Source organism: Pongo abelii, chromosome 20 (assembly GCF_028885655.2).
Source record: "Pongo abelii isolate AG06213 chromosome 20, NHGRI_mPonAbe1-v2.0_pri, whole genome shotgun sequence".
In the NCBI taxonomy this organism is placed as follows: domain Eukaryota; kingdom Metazoa; phylum Chordata; class Mammalia; order Primates; family Hominidae; genus Pongo; species Pongo abelii.
The window spans coordinates 51736795-51758921 of record NC_072005.2 but is presented as its reverse complement, the minus strand read 5'-3'; the positions used below and the strand labels follow the sequence as shown (position 1 = coordinate 51758921).

The 22127-nt window shown below is 51.2% G+C and overlaps 2 protein-coding genes across 10 annotated transcripts; one reads left to right on the top strand and one right to left on the bottom strand.

The window, feature by feature from the left end:
• Positions 1 to 209: 209 nt before the first annotated feature.
• Positions 210 to 17073, bottom strand: QPCTL (glutaminyl-peptide cyclotransferase like). Of its 5 annotated transcripts, none has more exons than XR_008516639.1 (8): positions 16867 to 17073; positions 16222 to 16365; positions 14267 to 14548; positions 11287 to 11439; positions 11086 to 11185; positions 8102 to 8218; positions 6728 to 7118; positions 210 to 647 (listed from the first exon to the last, which is right to left on the bottom strand). XR_008516639.1 is itself a non-coding variant. In XM_002829424.6 (7 exons), the coding sequence occupies exons 1-7, from the start codon at positions 17071 to 17073 to the stop codon at positions 6973 to 6975; spliced, it is 1149 nt and encodes a 382-aa protein (XP_002829470.1). In that variant the 3' UTR covers positions 6706 to 6972. The 5 variants fall into 5 exon arrangements, 2 of the variants coding, with proteins under 2 accessions (XP_002829470.1, XP_009231059.1); XR_008516638.1 differs by lacking the exon at positions 210 to 647 and adding an exon at positions 896 to 1159; XR_008516640.1 differs by lacking the exons at positions 210 to 647; positions 14267 to 14548 and adding an exon at positions 856 to 1159.
• Positions 14396 to 21862, top strand: SNRPD2 (small nuclear ribonucleoprotein D2 polypeptide). Of its 5 annotated transcripts, XM_054540724.1 has the most exons (6): positions 14396 to 14565; positions 14868 to 15021; positions 16672 to 16730; positions 17785 to 17890; positions 20753 to 20932; positions 21595 to 21862. In XM_054540724.1, coding segments are annotated over exons 4-6 (357 nt in total). In that variant the 5' UTR covers positions 14396 to 14565; positions 14868 to 15021; positions 16672 to 16730; positions 17785 to 17888; the 3' UTR covers positions 21770 to 21862. The 5 variants fall into 5 exon arrangements, with proteins under 5 accessions (XP_054396699.1, XP_054396697.1, XP_054396696.1 ...); XM_054540722.1 differs by lacking the exon at positions 14868 to 15021 and having other exon boundaries at positions 14441 to 14565; XM_054540721.1 differs by lacking the exons at positions 14396 to 14565; positions 14868 to 15021; positions 16672 to 16730 and adding an exon at positions 16855 to 17308.
• Positions 21863 to 22127: the final 265 nt, after the last annotated feature.

Genomic DNA, 22127 nt, shown 5'->3' with positions numbered 1-22127 from the left:
TCTTGACCTCAAGCAGTCCACCCGCCTTGGTCTCCCAAAATGTTGGGATTACAGGCGTAAGCCACAACACCCAGCCCACCACAAATAATTTTTCAGGTAATGAGTAGTACACAAATAACCAAACACAAATGGAAATAATATGAACAAGAACCAGCAGAAACAACAAAAACACCCACATAGGCTTCACATGATGAAACTGTCAATCACAGATTATAATACAAAATTTATTTTAAACTATGTTTAAAAATTTAAAAAGCTTGGAATTATCAGCAAGGAAGCCAAAACTAAAAAAAAAAAAAAAAAAATCAAAATGGCCTAGTAGGTAGGAAAGGGAAAAAAAACCACTGACATAACTTTTACAAATGAAAAATGCAAGGCCGGGTACAGTGGCTCACACCTGTAATCTCAGCACTTCGGGACGCCGAGGCGGTGGATCGTGCCATCAGAAATTTGAGACCAGCCTGGCCAATATGGTGAAATCCTGTCTCTACTAAAAATACAAAAATCACCCGGGCGTGGTGGCATGCGGCTGTAGTCCCAGCTACTCGGGAGGCTGAGGCAGAAGAATCGCTTGAGTCTGGGAGCTGGAGGTTGCACTGAGCCGAGGTCATGCCACTGCACTTCAGCCTGAGCAACAGAGCGAGACTCTGTCTCAAAAAAAAAAAAAAAAAAAAAAAAGCATACATCAGTGTTGTGTAGGGAAGAAAAAAACAAAAAATGCAATAATCAATAGTAACCCAATGGCTGGGTTAAATAGCAAAAATTGATCTAACATATTTATACAAGTGGTTTTTTAAAGGAAAAAAATGATAACACATTTAATTGGCATTCCAGAATCAGAAGAAAGAATAGGTACAAAGACAATATTTATTTATTTATTTTTATTTTTTGAGACGGAGTCTGTCGCCCAGGCTGGCGTGCATCCGCTCACTGCAAGCTCCACCTCCTGGGTTCACATCATTTTGCCTCAGCCTCCCAAGTAGCTGGGAATACAGGCGCCTGCCACCACGCCCAGCTAATTTTTTGTAGTTTTAGTAGAGATGGGGTTTCACCGTGTTAGCCAAGATGGTCTTGATCTCCTGACCTCGTGATCTGCCTACTTCAGCCTCCCAAAGTGCTGGGATTACACGCGTGAGCCACCGCGCCCGGCCCAAAGACACTATTTAAAGACATGATAGTTGGAAAATTAAAAACTGATAAAAGACACCAATAGCACTAAAAAAAAAAAGGCCAAGCATGGTGGCTCACACCTGTGCTCCCTATACTTTGGGAGGTCAAGGCAACAGGATCACTGGAGGCCAGGAGTTCAACACCAGCCTGGGCAACACAGCAAGACCTCATCTCTACAAAAAAACTAATTTAGACCAGGCGCGGTGGCTCACACCTGTAATCCCAGCACTTTGGGAGTCCAAGGAGGGCGGGTCACCTGAGGTCAGGAGTTCCAGACCAGCCTGGCCAACATGGTGAAACCCCGTCTGTACTAAAAATACAAAAAAATTAGCTGGGCGTGATGGTGGGCACCTGTAATCCCAGCTACTCAGGAGTCTGAGGCAGGAGAATCACTTGAACCTGGGAGGCTGGAGGTTGCAGAGAGCTGAGATCATGCCACTGCACTCCAGCCTGGGCCACAGAGTGAGACTCAAAAAAACAAACAGGCCAGGCGCAGTGGCTCATGCGTGTAATCCCAACACTTTGGGAAGCTGAGGTGGGCACATCACCTGAGGTCAGGAGTTTGAGACTAGCCTGGCTAACATGGTGAAACCCCGTTTCTACTAAAAATACAAAAAATTAGCCAGGCGTGGTGGCGTGCAGCTGTAATCCCAGCTACTCGAGAGCCTGAGGCAGGAGAATCGCTTGAACCCAGGAGGCAGAGGTTGCGGTGAGCCGAGATCGTGCCATTGCACTCCAGCTTGGGCAACAAGAGCGAAACTCTGTCTCAGAAAAAAAAACAAAAAACAACTAATTTAAAAAAATGCATACCTAGGCCAGGCGCAGTGGCTAACACCTGTAATCCCAGCACTTTGGGAGGCCGAGGTGGGCAGATCAGGAGGTCAGGAGATCGAGACCATCCTGGCTACAGTGAAACCCCGTCTCTACTAAAAATACAAAAAATTAGCCAGGCGTGGTGGTGGGCTCCTGTAGTCCCAGCTACTAGGGAGGCTGAGGCAGGAGAATGGCGTGAACCCGGGAGGCGGAGCTTGCAGTGAGCTGAGATCATGCTACTGTACTCCAGCCTGGGCGACAGAGCAAGACTCCGTCTCAAAAAAAAAAAAAAAAAAAATGCATACCTAGATACATTGAGGTGAAGGTGCCCAGCTATGTGGTCTTGAGCAATTGATTTATCTGAAGCTCAATTTCTTAAACTGAAAAAAAAAAGCATGCTAACCGTTCCTCAAAAGACTGGTAGGGCCTGTAATCCCAGCACTTTGGGAGGCTGAGGCAGGCAGATCGCTTGAGGTCAGGAGTTCGAGACCAGCCTGGCCAATATGGTGCAACTTTATCTCTACTAAAAATACAAAAATTAGCTGGGCATGGTGGCGTGTGCCTGTAATCTCAGCTACTTGGGAGGCTGAGGCAGGAGAATTGCTTGAACCTGGGAGGTGGAGGTAGCAGTGAGCAGAGATTGAGATCCTGCCACTGCACTCCAGCCTGGGTGACAGAGCGAGACTTTTTCTCCAAAAAAAAGATAAAGGGTTTGCTGGCTATGGGACCTTGCCAGGCACCAGCAGCCTCATCTGTACAACAAGGCTAATAGTTCTTACCCCAGATTCAAGCCAAAAATCTGCATAAAGCAGATTACAGTTACAATTCTCTGGATACTTTTTCTTAACAAATTTCATCTGGCACAAGTGTATTTTTTTTTTTTTGTAGTGGTGGGGGTGGATTTGGGGTGTTTTTATTTTATTTTTTTGAGACAGGGTCTCATTCTGTCACCCAGGCCAGAGTGCAGTGACACAATCATACCTGACTGTAACCCCAAACTCCTGGGCTCAGGAGATCCTCCTGCCTCAGCCTCCCAAGTAGCTAGGACCACAGGCATCATACTAGCTAATTTTAATTTTTTTTGTAGAGACAAGGTCTTTGTTGCCCAGGCTGGTCGGGAACTTCTGGGCTCAAACAGTCCTCCTGCCTCAACCTTCTAAAGGACTGGGATTACAGGGGTGAGTGACCGCACCCAGCCACAGGTACTTTTTGGAAGGGAGGTAGGACATGGGGGTTGCGAGCACAGCTGTGAGTGAAAATTTGCACACCATACACAACTGGTTTGCAATTCTCAGTCTCAGCCACCTCACCTGCAAAATGAGAACTGAAATTGTACCTATTTCAGGATTTGTGTAGTCAGGGAGACTACATAGTTTGGTATATGTAAAAAAAAGTTCTCATGGGCTGGGCACGGTGGCTCACGACTATAATCTCAGCACTTTGGGAGGCCAAGGCGGGTGGACACCTGAGGTCAGGAGTTCAAGATCAGCCTGGCCAACATGGCAAAACTCGTCTCTACTAAATATGCAAAAATTGGCCAGGCGTGGTGGCTCAATGCCTGTAATCTCAGCACTTTGGGAGGCCGAGGCGGGTGGATCACCTGAGGTTAGGAGTTCAAGACCAACCTGATCAACATGGTCCCATCTCTACTAAAAAATACAAAAATTAGCAGGGCATGGTGGCAGGCGCCTGTATTCCCAGCTACTTGGGAGATTGAGGCAGGAGAATCGCTTGAACCCAGGAGGCGGAGTTTGCAGTGAGCTGAGATCTCGCCATTGCACTCCAGCCTGGGTGACAGAGTAAGACTCTCTCCCCCCAACCAAAAAAATACAAAAATTAGCTGGGCGTGGTGGCACATGCCTGTAATCAGCTACTCCAGAGGCTGATGAAGGAGAATCGCTTGAACCCAGGAGGCGGAGGTTGCAGTGAGCCGAGATTGTGCCACTGCAACTCCAGCCTGGGTGACAAGAGCGAAACTCCATCTTAAAAAAAAAAAAAAAAAAAAGTTCTCATGATGCCTGGCACATAGTAGATGCTTAATAAATGTCAGCAAATGTGGAAGAACCTAAATTGAGGACCTATGTTTATCCTCTCATTTGATACCCCGAGTTTCAGCCCTGGAGCCGATTTGGAGGGCAGATGCTCACCTACACTCTGTACTAATCCTCCACCTTGGCCTGGCATCCGTGCTCACTGCTAAGTCTCCATCAAAGTCATAATAAACCCACAGGCACAGAGCGCAGCATAGGACTGCTTCCAGGTGCCATCTGTCTCAGGTTTTTCTTTTGAGTCGGTTTGCTGAGCAGCTGTGTATGCACCAAAGTGTATCCTTAAGGACAGCATGGGCCGGGCACGGTGGCTCACGCCTGTAATCCCAGCATTTTGGGAAGCCGAGGCAGGCGGATCACAAGGTCAGGAGATTGAGACCATCCTGGCTAACACGGTAAACCCCGTCTCTACTAAAAATACAAAAATTAGCCAGGCATGGTGGCACGCACCTGTAGTCCTAGCTATTTGGGAGACTGAGGCAGGAGAATTGCTTGTACCTGGGAGGCGGAGGTTGCAGTGAGCCAACATCGCACCACTGCACTCCAGCCTGGGTGACAGACCGAGACTCTGCCTCAAAAAGAAAAACCTCCTGGGCTCAAGTGATCCTCCCACTTCAACCTTTCAAAAGTGCTGAGATTGCAGGCATGAGCCACCGCACCCAGTCTGCATTTTTTAATGAGCACCCCAGCTGAGTCTGAAAATTAGGTAGGGTTGGGAAATACTTGCTCACTGGAGTTTGCAGTTACACCGCCATCTCACACTGCTGTACCAACAGCTGAAGGGGGAAAGACAGTGTGCCCTAACTACTCTGCAGTAAATCTAGATCTGTCTTACCCATTCCTCTCATAGATGCTCTCAGACTTTAAAAACCCCATGTTTTCCAAAGTACCTTCTGAGGTATCCTAGTTCTTTTTGTTGTTGTTGTATTTTGTTTGTTTGTTGAGACAGCCTCGCTCTATCACCCAGGCTGGAGTGCAGTGGCGTGATTTTGGCTCACTGTAGCCTCTGCCACCGGGTTCCAGGGATTCTCCTGTTTCAGCCTCCAAGTAGCTGGGATTACAGGCTCATGCCACCACACCTGGCTAATTTTTGTATTTTTAGTAGAGATGGGGTTTCATCATGTTTTCCAGGCTGGTCTCAAACTCCTGAGCTCAGCTGAACTGCCAGCCTCGGCCTCCCAAAGTGCTGGGATTTCAGGTGTGAGCCATCATGCCTGGCCCCGAAGTATCCTAGTTCTATGAAGTGCTTCCCAATAAAGGGTTCCATAGCGAAATACTTTGGGAGCCTCTGGGTTCTGTCTTAAAAATTCACATGATGCAGTGAGGAAACTCATTTTATGTTGTCTCACCCTGCTTCTTGGATTTCAGATCCCCTTTGTCATGCAATGTCTATTTACACGAGTTCTACAGAATGTTTGGCATTTTTTGTTGTTGTTGGTGGTGGTGTTTGTTTTGAGACAGGGTGTCACTGTGTTGCCCAGGCTGGTCTTGAACTCTTGGGTTCATGGGATTCTCTCACCTCAGCCTCCTGAATAGCTGAGACTACAGGTGTGTACCACCACACCTGGCTTATGCAGGCGGTGTTTTGCAGAAACATTGGTTATGTTTTTTTTTTTTTTCCTGGAGAATGGGGTCACGCTCTGTTACCCAGGCTGGTCTCAAACTCCTCAGCTCAAGCTATCCCTCTGCCTCTGCCTCCCAAAGAGCTGGGATTACAGGTGTGAACCACCATGCCCAGCCAGAAACAATGGCTTATTACCCACTGGGTCTGGAAGAATCTGGACTTCCAAAATATCAGCTTCTGTCTCCTCTGTGCCTGCTTATGAGCACATCCTCTGTGTGCCCCGTGTGGGCGTTAGGTTAGGACTGGTGCAGTAGCAAGGCTGCCATTCTGGAGAATGAACTGACACAAAACAAGCCACAGAGAATTCATCTAGTTGGGTGGCATCACTGGCCCAGACCAGTAACAGTCTTTTAGTCTTTTACTCTTTTTAAAAAATATTTATTTATTTATTTATTTATTGAGATGGAATCTCGCTCTGTTGCCCAGGCTGGAAAGTAGTGGTGTGATCTCGGCTCACTGCAACCTCCGCCTCCCAGGTACAAGTGATTCTCTTGCCTCAGCCTCCCAAGCAGCTGAGATTATAGGCGCCCACCACCATGCCCAGCTAATTATTGTATTTTTAGTAGAGACAGGGTTTCGCCATGTTGGCCAGGCTGGTCTCAAACTCCTGACCTCGGGTGATCCTCCCCCCTCAGCCTCTCAAAGTGTTGGGATTACAGGTATGAGCCACCACACCTGGCAGTCTTTCACTCTTTTAGTTCACTGACTTAAAGAACAGCATTTTGCCAGGCGCGGTGGCTCACGCCTGTAATCCCAGCACTTTGGGAGGCTGAGGCGGGCAGATCACAAGGTCAGGAGATAGAGACCATCCTGGCTAACACGGTGAAACCCCGTCTCTACTAAAAATACAAAAAATTAGCCGGCATGGTGGCGGGCACCTGTAGTCCCAGCTACTTGGGAGGCTGAGGCAGGAGAATGGCGTGAACCCAGGAGGCGGAGCTTGCAGTGAGCTGAGATCACGCCACTACACTCCAGCCTGGGCAACACAGTGAGACTCCATCTCAAAAAGGAAAAAAAAAAAAAAAAAAAGAACAGCATTTGGCCCCTGCAAACCTTTGGACCAAGTGTTTACCTCTGGGGAGGGACCAAGTTCTTATTCCTCTGGCTGTCACCCCACGGTGGTCTCTTCCCTGTCCTTGAAGGGTGGCAGCTTGAGACAATCAAAACAAAGAAGGTCTTCCAATTGTAGCACAATTAGGAGACAAAGGTATGAAAAGGACAAGCCAGCACACCCTAGGCAGATCCCGCTTGAGCTTCACTGGCCCCCGCTGGGACCTTCTGTCTCACAGTCCTCTCCACAGGCATTGGCCGAGCACGCTAGAGCCCCAGGTATTCAGCCAGGAACACGGCGAGAATGCGGCTCAAGTTGTGTACTGTGGGTGGGTGGAGATTGGCCTCGGTGTCCGCAGGGGTGTGCCAGACAGCAGGGAAGGGCGTGGAGATGAGATGGAGCACGGGGACTCCTGAAGTGACAGAGGAGACTTTGTCAGGTCTGCTGCAGCCCACCACAACCCAGGAGCCCAAGCCCAACTTCTAGGTAACCTTGCCTTGCCACCACACACTGGTGAAAGATACTATGTTCTGGCACTTTTTTTTTTTTTTTGAGACGGAGTCTTACTCTGTCGCCCAGGCTGGAGTGCAGTGGCGTGATCTCGGCTCACTGCAGCCTCTGCCTCCCGGGTTCCAGCGATTCTACTGTCTCAGCCTCCCGGGTAGCTGGGATTATAGGCAGGCACCACAACACCTGTCTAATTTTTGTATTTTTTGTAGAGATGGGGTTTCATCATGTTGGCCAGGCTGGTCTCAAACTCCTGACCTCAGGTGATCTGCCCGCCTCAGCCTCCCAAAGTGCTAGGATTACAGGTGTGAGCCACCATGCCCAGCCTGGCACTTTTTTTTTTTTTTTTTTGAGATATCATCTCCTTCTGTTGTCCAGGCTAGAGTGCAGCGGCTCAATCAAGGCTTACTGCAGCCTTGACTTCCCAGGCCCAGGTGATCCTCCCACTTCAGCCTCTCGAATAGCTGGGACTATAGGTGCGAACCACCATGCCCGGCTAATTTTTTGTATTTTTAGTAAAGACAAGATTTATGCCATGTTGCCCAGGCTGGTTTCAAACTCCTGGGCTCAAGGATCCACCTGCTCAGCCTCCCAAAGTGCTGGGATTACAGGTGTGAACCACTGTGCCCAGCTGCAAACATTTCTGGAATGCTTGCTATGTGCTGGGTGCTGGTCCAAGTAAGGTCTTTACCGGTGTTAGCACGTTCAATCCCCTCAACAATACTCTTAAGATAGGGAGTATTATCCCCATTTTACAGATGAATAAGTCAAAGCGCAAAGAGGTTAGGCCACTTAGCACCATTCCCCAGCCCTGGGAAGGGGCCTTGGCCAGTTCCAGTTTGTGGCTTCCTTGGACACCCACCCTCCATCCCTCCCTGCAGCAGGTACCTCTGCGGAGGAAGGGGATGTGGTCGTCTTCCACAGAGCCAAAGGGCTCCCCAGGTTGGAAGTACATCACTTCCTGGGGATGAGACTGCAGCAGGTTCAAACGGTGCAGACGCTTCTCTGGAGGTGGGGGCGATTAGAGAGGAAGGGTTAGTCCTTAGTAGTCAAAGGTCCCCAGTCCACAAATCAGAGGAGGGCAGAGCACCCAGAGACAAAGCCCTGGTCATCCCAACAAGAATGAATGCCAGTTACTCCTTCCTGTGGGCTCACTATGTTCCTGGTCTCATTCAATCCCTCCAAGTCTAAGACATAGACATTCTTTTTTTTGAGACAAGATCTTGTGGCCTGGTGCGGTGGCTCACGCCTGTAATCCCAGCACTTAGGGAGGCCAAGGCAGGTAGATCACCTGAGGTCAGGAGTTCGAAACCAGCTTGGCCAACATGGTGAAACCCTGTCTCTACTAAAAATTAGATGGGTGTGGTGGTGGGTGCCTGTAATCCCAGCTACTTGGGAGGCTGAGGCACAAGAATTGCTTGAACCTGGGAAGTGGAGGTTGCAGTGAGCTGAGATTGCACCACTGCACTCCAGCCTGGGGTGACAGAGTAAGATTCTGTCTCCAAAAAAAAAAAAAAAAGATCTTGCTCTCTCACCCACACTGGAGTGCAGTGGGGCAATCCCAGCTCAGTGCAGCCTTAATCTCGCTGGCCTAAGTGATCCAGTGATCCTTCGGTCTCAGCCTCCCAAATAGCTAGGACTTCAGGCACATGCCCCCATGCCTGGGTAATTGTGTGTGTGTGTGTGTTAGAAATGGGATCTTCCTATGTTACCCGGGCTGGCCTGAAACTTCCGGGTTCATGTGATCTTCCTGCCTTGGCCTCTCAAATTGCTGGGACTACAGGCATGAGCCACTATGTCTGGGCCCTCCGGCCTTTTTGTTTTTTTTTGAGACAGAGTCTTGCTCTGTCGCCAGGCTGGAGTGCAATAGCACAATCTCGGCTCATTGCAACCTCCGCCTCCCGGATTTAAGCAATTCTCCTGCCTCATCCTCCTGAGTAGCTGGGAGTATAGGCACCCGCCACCACACCCAGCTAATTTTTGTATTATTAGTAGAGATGGGGTTTCACCATATTGGCCAGGCTGGTCTCGAACTCCTGACCTTGTGATTCCCCCACCTCGGCCTCCCAAAGTGCTGGGATTACAGGCGTGAGGCACCAGGCCCGCCCCCCCTGGCCATTTTACAGATAGGAAACTGAGGCTCAGAGAAATGAAGCCACTTGTCCAAGTTCACCCAGCTGGTAAGATTGGAAACCACGGCTGTCTCACCTTAGAGCCCCTGTCTGGTAATCACTATTACTAATCTCTAGTTCCTTAGAAAGACTAGGGAGGTAGAGGAAAGGCTGGATGAGCCTTTATTTTATTATTTATTTATTTATTTATTTATTTATTTTGTGACAGAGTCTTGCTCTGTCACCCAGGCTGGAGTGCAGTGGCACAATTTCAGCTCACTGCAACCTGTGCCTCCAGGGTACAAGCGATTCCTCTGCCTGAGCCTCCGGAGTAGCTGGGACTACAGGCACACGCTACCACACCAGGCTAATTTTTGTATTTTTAGTAGAGATAGGGTTTTACCATATTCGCCAGGCTGGTCTCGAACTCCTGACCTTGTGATCCACCTGCCTCAGCCTCCCAAAGTATTGGGATTACAGGTGTGAGCCGTTGTGCCCAGCTGAGCCTTTATTTTTAAAAACAATTTTTAATTTTTTTAATTTTAATTTTTATTATTACTTTTTTTTTAAGACAGAGTCTCACTCTGTCCCCAGGCTGGAGTGCAGTGGTGCAATCACAGCTTACTGCAGCCTCGACCTCCCAGACTCAAGTGATCCTACCACTTCAGGCTCCCAAGTCACTGGGACTACAGGCAGGTGCCACCATGCCTGGCTAATTTTTTTTTTTTTTTTTTTGAGATGGAGTCTCGCTCTGTTGCCCAGGCTGGAGTGCAGTGGCGTGATCTCGGCTCACTGCAACCTCCGCCTCCCAGGTTCAAGCGATTCTCCTGCCTCAGCCTCCCAAATAGCTAGGATTACAGGCACATGTCACCACGCCCAGCTAACTTTTTGTATTTTTAGTAGAGACGGGTTTCGCCCTGTTGGCCAGGCTGGTCTCAAACTCCTAACCTCAGGTGATCCACCCACTTTGGCCTCCCAAAGTGCTGGGATTACAGGCGTGAGCCATCGCGCCTGGCCTAATTTTTGTTTTTATTTTGTAGAGACAGGGTTTCACTGTGTTGCCCAGGCTGGTCTGAAACTCCTGAGCTCAAGTGATCCACCCACCTCAGCCTCTCAAAGTGCTGGGATTACAGGTGTGAGCCACCAAGCCCAGCTTTTTTTTTTTTTTTTTTTTTTTTGAGACAGGATCTCATTCTGTTGCCCAGGCTGGAGTGCAGTGGCGCAATCTTGGCTCACTACAGCCTTGACCTCCCAGGCTCTAAGGATACTCCCCAGTAGCTGGGATGACAGGTGCATGCCACTGCACCCAGCTAATTTTTTTTTTAAGAGATGGGTTCGCCAGGCATGGTGGCTCATGCCTGTAATCCCAGCACTTTGGGAGGCTGAGGTGGATGGATCGCGAGGTCAGGAGTTCGAGACCAGCTTGGCCAACATAGTGAAACTGTCTGTACTAAAATACAAAAATTAGCTGGGCGTGGTGGCATGCGCCTGTAGTCCCAGCTACTCGGGAGGCTGAGGCAGGAGAATGGCTTGAACCTGGGAGGTAGAGGTTGCAGTGAGCCAAGATCGCGCCGCTGCACTCCAGCCTGGGTGACAGAGTGAGACTCCAACTCAAAAAAAAAAAAAAAAAAGATGGGGTCTCCCTATGTGGCCCAGACTAGTGGATGAGCCTTTAGAGGGTAGGTGCCTGTCCTACCCCAGCCCGCCGCCCTGTACCCCATACCCCAGGTGGGCTGGGGCCACCTCCGCATTCATCCTTACCAATGCTCCTCAGCCGATGGAACCAGCGGACCGTGCGAGGGAAGTGGCTGTAGAAGGTGGGATTGGGGGCTCCCAGGAGATCAAGAAGCATAAAGAGCTCCTAAGGAGAAAGGCTAGGACTGGAGGGGCCCGTGCAGGATGACGCCAGCCCTGCTTCACCTTCTCCCTCCCTCGCCAGAAGCCAGGGGACCCTGGTCTTACAATAGCCTGGATCCTGGTGGGGCCGGGGCTGTGAGGTATAGACTCCAGGAGCTGGGCCAGGTGCCGGGAACCGTAAAGGGAGTCCTTGGGTCCCCACTCCTTCAGCGCCTCTTCACCGTCCAAGAAGAGCAGTTGCAGGGTCACCGGGGCTGCCTGTGGGAGCAGCGAGGGGGTAGTCAGAGCCAGCTCAGGACTAGCCCTCAGCCTCAACACACCCACACTTCTTGCCCCCTTGCATGGCTTAACAGAACACATGAGGTGTCCTCACTCATAGAACGTGATAGCCAAGAGCACAGATTCCGAGTCAGTTGTCTGGGATCAAATCCGTACTTGGCTGCTTCATAACAAAGCAGGCATGGGGAAGTTACTGACTTCTGGAAGGATCAGTTTCTTCATCTATAAATGGGGTTAATAAGAGGTTGTTTTTTTTTTTTTTGTTTTTTTTTTTTTTAGAATAAGTCTTGCTCTGTCACCCAGGCTGGAGTGGAATGATGCAATCTTGACTCACTGCAACCTCCACCCTCTACCTCCCAGGTTCAAGAGATTCTTCTGCCTCAGCCCCCCATATAGCGGTGACCACAGGTGCCTGCTATCACGCCTGGCTAATTTTTTTGTATTTTTAGTAGAGACAAAGGTTTCACCATGTTGGCCAGGCTGGTCTCGAACTCCTGACCTCAAATGATTCACCTGCCTCAGCCTCCCAAAGTGCTGGGATTACAGACGTGAGCCACCGCGCCCGGCAATAACAGTTCTTTTCAAAGGGTAAGGTTTGAATCCGGGTCTTAGAACAGTGTCTGGCATATAACTAAATAAGGGTTATCTCTGATTATTATTCCTCAAGCTCAGTTTGGTGAAACAGACAGATCCACAAATGAATAATTATACAAACAGTGAAATGCAGTTGAGACAAATGCTTCTAAGAACTATAGAGTCCTGAGAGGGCATAGGAAGGAGGCTGGGGGATGACCTGGCCTGGAGAGGGCATTGGGTCTTTTGGGAAGGGATGTTTGCCATAAGAGTGGGTAGGAACTGGCCTGGGAAAATGGAGCAGGAGGAAGAGTATTCCCAGCCAAGGGAGCAACACAGGGCAAGGCTGTGGCCAGGGAAGGGGTCCCAGAGGTTTGAGAGGAGTCCGGAAGGTTTAGCAAGGGCCAAGGAGTGTGGGCTTTGTTATAGGGACACTGGGGAGGCACAGAGGGGGGTTGAGCAGGGCAGGAGCATGATGAAATCTGTGTTTTTCTTTTCTTGTCTTTTTTTCTTTTTTGAGACGGAGTCTCACTGTATCGCCCAGGCTGGAGTGCAGTGGCGCGATCTCGGCTCACTGCAAGCTCTGCCTCCTGAGTTCACGCCATTCTCCTGCCTCAGCCTCCTGAGTAGCTGGGACTACAGGCGCCCGCCACCACGCCCGGCTAACTTTTTGTATTTTTAGTAGAGACGGGGTTTCACCGTGTTAGCCAGGATGGTCTCAATCTCCTGACCTCGCGATCCACCCGCCTCGGCCTCCCAAAGTGCTGGGATTACAGGTGTGAGCCACCGCGCCCGGCCTGTGTTTTTCTTTTCTGTTTGTTTGTTTTGAGACAGAATCTCGCTCTGTCATCCAGGCTGGAGTGCAGTGGTGCGATCTTGGCTCACTGCAACCTCCGCCTCTCGGTTTCAAGTGATCCTCCTGTCTCAACCTCCCAAGTAGCTAGGATTACAGGTGTGTACCACCATACCCAGCTAATTTTTGTATTTTTAGTAGAGATGGGGTTTCCCCATCGGCCAAGCTGGGCTCCAACTTCTGACCTCAAATGATCCGCCTGCCTCGGCCTCCCAAAGTGCTGGGATTACAGGCACGAGTTACCATGCCTGGCCGGGAAGGCCTCTTTGAAGAGGTGACATTGGAGTGGACACCTGAGTGAAGAGTGGGAGCCAGCCAGGAAGATATCTATGAAAAGCATTTTTTTTTTTTTTTTTTTTTTTTTAAGAGACAAGGTCTCTGTCACCCAGGCTAGAATACAGTGGCACGATCATGGCTCACTGCAGTCTCAAACTCCTAGACTCAAGCCATCCTCCCCTCTCAGCCTCCCAAGTAGCATGCCACTACGCCCAGATAATTTTTTTTTTTTTTTTGAGATGGAGTCTCTCTCCGTTGCCCAGGCTGGAGTGCAGTGGTGCAACTTTGACTCACTGCAACCTCCGCCTCCCGGGTTTAAGCAATTCTCTGCTTCAGCCTCCTGAGTAGCTGGAGTTACAGGTGTGCACCACCAAGCCTGGCTAATTTTTGTATTTTTGGTAGAGATGGGGTTTCACCATGTTGGCCAGGCTGGTCTTGAACTCCTGACCTCGTGATCCACCCACCTGAACCTCCCAAAGTGCTGGGATTCCAAGCTTAAGCCACCGAGCCTGGCCAGAAAAGCACATTCTATCCAAAGCAAACAGCAAGTGCAGATGCCTTGAGGCGGGAGCAAGCTCTGTGGGTTTGAGGAACCCAGAGGAGGTGGGGGTGGCTACAGCAGAGTGAGCAAGAGGTGAGGGGTGGGAGATGAGGCTGGAGAAGTAACAGGGCACAGCTCGTGGGCCAATATAAGGACTCTGGATTATGCCTGAAATGAGGCGGGAGCCCTGGGAGGGTTTGGGGGAGAGGAACGAGAATCTGACATCTAGAAGGTAAAAAGATCCCTGTGATGGCCAGGCGCGGTGGCTCACGCCTGTAATCCCAGCACTTTGGGAAGCCGAGGTGGGCAGATCACCTGAGGTTGGGAGGAGAATTGCTTGAACCCAGTAGGCAGAGATTGCGGCGAGCCAAGATCTCGCCATGTGCACTCCAGCCTGGGGAACAAGAGCAAAACTCTGTCTCAAAAAAAAAAAGATCCCTGTGGCTCTGTGCGTGGAGTAGAGTGGGAAGACGAGAGGGATGACAAATGTCCAGGCAAGGGAGGGTGGGGGCTTGGGAAAAGGTGGAGGTAGCCCACTACCCTCCCCAACTCCTGCTCCTCACCTGTTCTTTGGCCCTGCTCAGCTCCAGGTCAAGTGCCTGGGCCAGCTCCAGCAGCAGGGCACAGGGCACAGCCGAATCCGTGGCCCCTACAAAGGGGGTCGATCCGGGTGGGAAGAGCTTCGAGTCATAATGGCAGGCAAGGGTGAGGTGATGGGCAGCCCTCGGGTCCAGTGTGGCCACCACATTGCCAAAGTCCACTGGCCCCAGGGGCGTTGAGGCTGTGAAGGGATCCAGCTCCACGTGCCAACCTGCTGTCAGGGACCGCAGCGTGGCCTCCAGGAACTAGCGGCAAGAGAGAGGTGGGAGGGTGGACGGGGACTGGGGAGGAGGTGGGGAGAAGGGCCACGTGACCTGAGCCATGCAGAGCAGATGGGTTGACTCTAAAGCCCTACTCTGATTTAATGGATTTCTTTCTTTCTTTTTTTTTTTTTTTTTTTGAGATGGAGTCTTGCTGTGTCACCCAGGCTGGAGTGCAGTGGCTTGATCCTGGCTCACTGCAACCTCCGCCTCCTGGCTTCAAGTGATTCTCCTGACTCAGCCTCCCGAGTAGCTGGGGTTACAGGTGCCCCCCACAACACCTGGCTATTTTTTGTATTTTTAGTGGAGATGGGGTTTCACAATGTTGGCCAGCCTGGTATCGAACTCCTGACCTCAAGTGATCTGCCTGCCTCAGCCTCCCTAAGCGTTGGGATTACAGATGTTAGCCACGTGCCCAGCCCCCCACTCTGATTAAAATCATTCCCTTGACAGTCCTGGTGAGTACCTACTGGGTGCCAGATGTTGGGGAGACCCCACCTCTTGAAGCCAACAAGACTCATCACAGCTTACCCTTAAACAGCTCTGTGTGCTAAGCTCTCTTCTAGGAACCATATAGGGGAGGGACTGCCAATACATGACCCCATTTTACAGGTGAGGAAATGGGCTCAGAGAGGTTAAGAAACTAGTCCAGGCCAGGCGCGGTGGCTCATGCCTGTAATCCCAGCACTTTGGGAGGCTGAGGTGGGCGGATCATAAGGTCAGGAGTTTGAGACCAGCCTGGCCAATATGGTGAAACCCCGTCTCACTAAAAATACAAAAAATTAGCCAGGCATGGTGGTGCACACCTGTAATCCCAGCTACTCAAGAGGCTGAGGCAGGAGATTTGCTTGAACCTGGGAGGTGGAGGTTGCAGTGAGCCGAGATCGCACCACTGCACTCCAACCCAGGCGACAGTGTGAGACTCCATCTCAAAATAAAATAAAACAAAATAAAAAAATAAAATAAAAAAGAAACCAGTCCAAGGTCACAATCTAAGTGGATGAGGTAGCATTGGGACTCAGGCAGTATTTAAATGACTTTTTTTTTGAGATGGAGTCTCGCTCTGTCACCCATGCTGGGGTGCAGTGGCGCAATCTCAGCTCACTGCAGTCTCCGCCTCCCGGGTTCAAGTGATTCTCGTGCCTCAGCCTCCCAAGTAGCTGGTACTACAGGTACCCACCACCACGCCCGGCTAATTTTGTATTTTTAGTAGAGATGAGGTTTCACCATGTTGGCCAGGCTGGTCTCAAACTCCTGACCTCAAGTGATCTGCCTGTCTCGGCCTCCCAAAGTGCTGGGATTACAGGCATGAGCCACTGCACCCGGCTAAGGTCTACCATTTATTATCTGTAGGATTTGTGCAATGTGTATAACCTCTCTTAGCCTCAGTTTCCCCATCTGCCTAATGAAGATCATATTGGTACCCACCTTATAGGGCTGTCTGTTGCCTGTGCCTAGCACACAGTAAGCTTTTGGTGGGGGCATTAAGGGGGGCAGTACAGCCTGGTGGTTTGTTACCAGCATGGAGTCTAGAGTCCGATTAACTCCAGTCAGAGCCCCAGTTCCTCCTCTTAGCTCCTTTGGGATCTTGAACAGGATTCTTATTTCCCATTCCCTGGAGAGCTAGGGGGTCAGGGACTGGAGGTGGGTCCCTTTACCTTTCTGACTTGGAGATTTCCCGGGCTGCCCGGGGTTCGCACAACCAGCAGGGGGCGCAGATAAGTGCTCCAGAGACGCCGTGGGTCCAGTTGTCCCACCACCCTCCGCAGCCGGGCTTCGGGGAGGCTTCCGATCAACGGGACCTTGGGAAGGAGGTGGGATAGGGAAGGAGAGAATGAGAGCAACCCCCCATTTCAACCCTACCCCGGGCGCCGTCACCCGCGAGGAGCCCCGGGTCCTCTTCCTAATCTGCGGCCTCCAGCATCGGAGACTTCTAGGATAAATCCAAGGCTCAGGAAAAGTCCTTCCAAGACCATCCAGTCCAGCCTACCTCAAACTTGATGGGGAAATCGAGGCCCAGTGAGAGAGAGGGGAGATGGAGGAAGGGACTCTTCCAAATAGTTGACTAAAGGCGTAGAACCCTGAACCCCCCCGTCTTACTATTTCAGACCTTTCCTCTTAAAAGGAAGCTACTGTTGCAGAACCAGCCCGAAGCCTTATTCCTTTGGTAAGGGTCATGCGCTCAGATGACGAAGACGGTGGCATCTGCGGTTAGGGTCGTACGCTAAAGCCACGTCAACCCTGGGTAACAGCGGGGAGGGAATGAGGGTCCCCGTGGTGCCCGGGTCCCCGCCCAGCCTCACCCGCAGCTCCCGGCCCAGCGGCAGCTCCTCAGTCCTGCGGTGCCAGCCGCTCCAAATGGTGTAGAACGCCGAGCCCACGGCCAGCGCCAGCAACAGAGGCAAGAGCCGAACCCGCGGTAGCAGGCGGCGCTTCGGCGGCAAGAGTGGCTCCATAAGTCCACGTTCCCCGAGCCGCAGGCGGGGCCGCCCGCGGCCCCCAGAACGCATGGCCGCTTTGCCCTGAAACCTGTACCAGACCACGGATTGAGTTTAGGCCCAGCCAAGTTCCACCCCATGGAATCGGTGGGCCAATAAGCAACAGCTGCGGCTGCACCAGCCCATCCCACAGCGAGCAGCGAAACCAATAAGAACTACGGTCCTGAGGACACGCCTCCCAGCCTCTCTTGGGTATTTGGGTTGGTTCCCCTGAGAATGGCACGACCCAAATGGGAGCGCAAGAGAGGTAGGCTCCGCCTTAGCGGAGGAGGGAAAGCCAATGAGCAGCGTTTGATCTTGGAAAATATTCGCTCTCCCGGGCGCAGGTCCATGCCCCTTCCGGATGTAGGCAGGGGATTGGTGGCGCAGGGTCGGAAAGATCATTAGATACGTCAGTAACGCGTCCCAGAGGGAAGAGGGGCGGTGCCTGTCTCCGAAGCGAGGAGCGGATTGGCTTCACGGAGGCCGCGCCCCCGAAGTCACGGCCGGCGGGCATTTGGAAATAGCTTGTCATTTCCCTCCTTCAACCTGTACCATTCTTCAAGAAACTGTTTGAATCAGACCGCCTTTCCTTTTGTCTTCATTGTCATAAACATCTGCCCGCCTGTGGTTCTGACTGGCCTCGAACCCCTACCCGAGGCTTTTATGCCATCATTGTGCACCGTTGGTGGGGAATGCTATGGCAACAGGCCACGCCTCCACTGACTGGTTGGCTTTGCGCAGGCGCCAACGGAAGTGGGTCGCAGGAAGAGGAAGTCCCGCCTCTCTTTCCTGGGGCGGCAGCAACGCGGAGGAAACGGGAGTGAACGGAGAGCGTATTAACCATCATGTGAGGCCGGGCTAGGCTTAGGCGGCGGGAATGAGGTTGAGGGTGGAAATTTGACCGATTGAGTGTGGGAAGGGTTGAGCAGAGCGGGGGGGGGCAGGGGCGGATGTTTTAGGGATGCAGCGTCCTGTTTTTCTCCTGATGAGTATGAGAACGGGCGTGGGGCCTTTGACGCATCGTGACTTCGGGAGAGAGGACAGCTTTATCAGATAACGCGCTGGGCTGGGCGCGGGGGCTCATGCCTGTGATCCCAGCAATTTAGTAGGCCAAGGCGGAGCATCGCTGGAACACAGGAGTTCGAGACTAGCCTAGGCAACATAGCGAGACCCCCGTCTCTACAAAAAAAAAAAAAAAAAAAAAAAATTAATTATGAAAAACATGTTTTAAACGATAACAGAGAGGGGTCCTAGATAATTAGTCCTATTGAAATGAATGTTAAGGGGCAGCGATTTTAGGAATACTGGGGGAGGCCGGGCGCGGTGGCTCAGGTTTGTAAATCCCAGCACTTTGGGAGGCCGAGGCGGGCGGCTCACCTGAGGTCAGGAGTTTGAGACAGCCTGGCCATTGTGGTGAAACTCCGTCTCTACCAAAAATACAAAAATTAGCCCGCCGTAGTGGCGGGCGCCTGTAATTCCGGCTACTCGGGAGGCTGAGGCCGGAGAATCGCTCGAACCCGGGAGGCGGAGGTTGCTGTGAGCCGAGATTGCGCCACTGCACTTCCAGCCTGAGCAACAGAGTAAGACTCCATCTCAAAACGAAACAAAAGAAATCAAACGAATACTGGGCGGGGGGGACGTTAGGACTTTTAGAAATAATGATTTGAAATAAGGGACTTATCTTGATCATTTGAGCTGGAGACGGGTGCATTTTCGACTTGATCACAACTTACACGGATAATGAACGAGTCATTGACATGATTTTGCGCATTTATTGGTGCAGCAAATATTACATTGAATGCTTATGTATCGGACACTGCTTAAGCCACATAGGATACATCAGTGAATGAAATCTCTAGTCCCCAAGGGAAAAAAAACTTTTTCTCTTTTTCTTTTTTTTTTTTTGAGACGGAGCCTTGCTCTGTTGCTCAGGCTGGAGTGCAATGGTGCGATCTCAGCTCACTGCGACCTCTGCCGCCTGAGTTGAAGCGATTCTCCTGCCTCAGCCTCCCGAGTAGCTAGGATTACAGGCACCCACCACCATACCCAGCTAACTTTCGTATTTTTAGTAGAGACCAGGTTTCACCATGTTGGCCAAGCTGGTCTCAAACTCCTGACCTCAAATGATCCACCCACCTCGACCTTCCAAAGTGCTGGGATTACAGGTGTGAGCCACCTTGTCTGGCCGGGGTTTTACTTTCTACACTGAAATTGGGGGAGGACGGGAGGGTTTTCTTTTGTTTTGTTTGAGATGGAGTCTCACTCTGTCACCCAGATTGGAGTGTACTAGCACGATCTCTGTCTCCTAGGTTCAAGCGATCTTCCTGCCTCAGCCTCCCAAGTAGCTAGAATTACAAGCATGCGCCACCATGCCCAGCTAATTTCTTTTTGGAGATGGAGTCTTACTCTGTAGCCCAAGCTAGAGTGCAGTGGCATGATCTTGGCTCACTGCAACCTTCGCTGCTGGGGCTCAAGCGATTCTGCTGCCTCAGCCTCCCAAGTAGCTGGGACTAGAGGGATGCGCCACCACACCTGGTTAATGTATTTTCTAATTTGTATTTATGTTTTGAGACAGAGTTTCGCTCTGTCGCCCAGGCTGGAGTGCAGTGGCATGATCTGACTTCACTGCAACCTCTGACTCCTGAGTTCAAGCGATTTTTCTACCTTAACCTCCCAAGTAGCAGAGATTACAGGTGTGCACCACCACGCCTGGCTAATTTTCTGTTGGTTGTTTTTTTTATTGTTGTTTGGTTTTGTATTTTTAGTAGAGATGGGGTTTCACCATGTTGGCCAGGCTGGTCTCGAACTCCTCACGTCAGGTGATCCACCCACCTTGACCTCCTAAAGTGCTAGGATTACAGGCATGAGCCACCGTACCCAACCCCTGGGAGGGTTTTGAAGAGTGACATATTATGATTTAGGTTTTAGCACAACCCCCTCAGACCACTCTGTGGAGAACAGACTGTCAGGGAACGTGGGTGGAGGCAGAGAGACCAGAAAGATTCCAGGACAGAGATGACAGAGGCTTAGGCCATGCTAAGAAATGGCCACTTCCTACAGATTTCATGTAAGATGTGAGGGAAAAAGAGGAATCAAGTTGACAAAGAGGTTTTGCCCAGAGAACTAGAAGAATGGAGTTACCATCAAAGCAGATGGGGAACGCTGTAGATAGGGTAGGCTTGGGTGGTTGGGTGATCTGGATCCCGACCTGAGACATGCAGAGTTGAAAATTTCTGGCTGGGTGTGGTGGCTCATGCCTGTAATCTCAGCACTTTGGGAGGTCGAGGCGGGTGGATCACAAGGTCAAGAAATCAAGACCATCCTGGCCAACATGATGAAACCCCCTATCTACTAAAAATACAAAAATTAGCTGGGCATGGAGGTGGTTCATGCCTGTAGTCCCAGCTACTCAGGAGGCTGAGGCAGGAGAATCGCTTGAACCCAGGAGGCAGAGGTTGCAGTGAGCCGAGATCACGCCACTGCACTCCAGCCTGGCAACAGAGCAAGACTCCGTCTCAAAAAATAAAAAGAAAAGAAAATATCTGTTAGGCGTCCAGCTGATGATACTCAGAAGGCTGAACAGGAGGACAGATGTGGTGGGACAAGGTTGGGGAGACACTGAGGCCAAGGCCCTGACCACCCATCCTCACAGCTCCAGCCTCTCAGCTCCAGCCTCTCTCACTTATTGGTTCCATGTTTGTCCATGCAGGAGCCTCCTCAACAAGCCCAAGAGTGAGATGACCCCAGAGGAGCTGCAGAAGCGAGAGGAGGAGGAATTTAACACCGGTCCACTCTCTGTGCTCACACAGTCAGTCAAGAACAACACCCAAGTGCTCATCAACTGCCGTAACAATAAGAAACTCCTGGGCCGCGTGAAGGCCTTCGATAGGTGAGTGCTGGGTCCTGGGAGGTGTTCTCTGCAGGCCTGGAGAGGCCGCCCCAGCTCCAGTCTGAAGAGCTCAAAGACAGCTTTCTCAGAAGCCTGGGGTGTATGGCCAGGCGCGGTGGCTCACATGCCTGTAATCCCAGCACTTTGGGAAGCCAAGGCGGGTGGATCACCTGAGGTCAAGAGTTCAAGACCAGCCTGGCTAACATGGTGAAACCCCATCTCTACTAAAAATAAAAAAGCCGGGCGTGGTGGCGCACTCCTGTATTCACAGCTACTCAGGTGGCCGAGGCACAAGAATAGCCTGAACCCAGGAGGTGGAGGTTGTGGTGAGCTGAAATCGCACCACTGCATTCCAGCCTGGGCAACAGAGCGAGACTCTGTCTCAAGAAAGAAAATGATAATTTTCAACAGCGCTGTGAGGAAGGTAACGTGATTATCTCCCCTCTTAAAGAGGAGCAAACTGGCACATAGAGGTGCAGTCCTTTGCCTTAGCCTCAACCTAAGGACTGGCAGAGTTGGCCTTGGCAGCTTGGTCATCCCGGCCTAGCACCTGCACCCTTCCCCAAGCCATGCTGCTGGAGGGGGTGAGCAGCAGGCAGTAGGGGGCACTGTCAGAGGTACGCCCCTCACGCCCAGTGCCTCCCCTCCCTGTTCCCCACCAGGCACTGCAACATGGTGCTGGAGAACGTGAAGGAGATGTGGACTGAGGTACCCAAGAGCGGCAAGGGCAAGAAGAAGTCCAAGCCAGTCAACAAAGACCGCTACATCTCCAAGATGTTCCTGCGCGGGGACTCGGTCATCGTGGTCCTGCGGAACCCGCTCATCGCTGGCAAGTAGGGGCCGCCTATCCGTCGACAGAACTCACTCCTCTGTCCTATGAAGACCGCTGCCATTGGTGTTGAGAATAATAAAGCTCTGTGTTTTTTTCTAGTGGTATCTGTTCCCAGAGCCTTGCGAGTGGGGTGGATTCAGGAGAGCTTGGGGGAGGCAGCTGGTATCGGACTGAATGGTGGGACCAGGACCGCTGAGCAAGTTGAGAGGCCCTGGCTCTGCCCATCAAGGCCTCACTTTCCCCATCTGCAAAGCAAACAGGTTGGATGGAAATGAGCGCCCAGTTGTGGCACTGGAGAACATTTTAGCTCTCCTGCGTTAATCTTCCTGAGCGTCTCCTTGTCACTCTGTTGCTCTCTTCTCT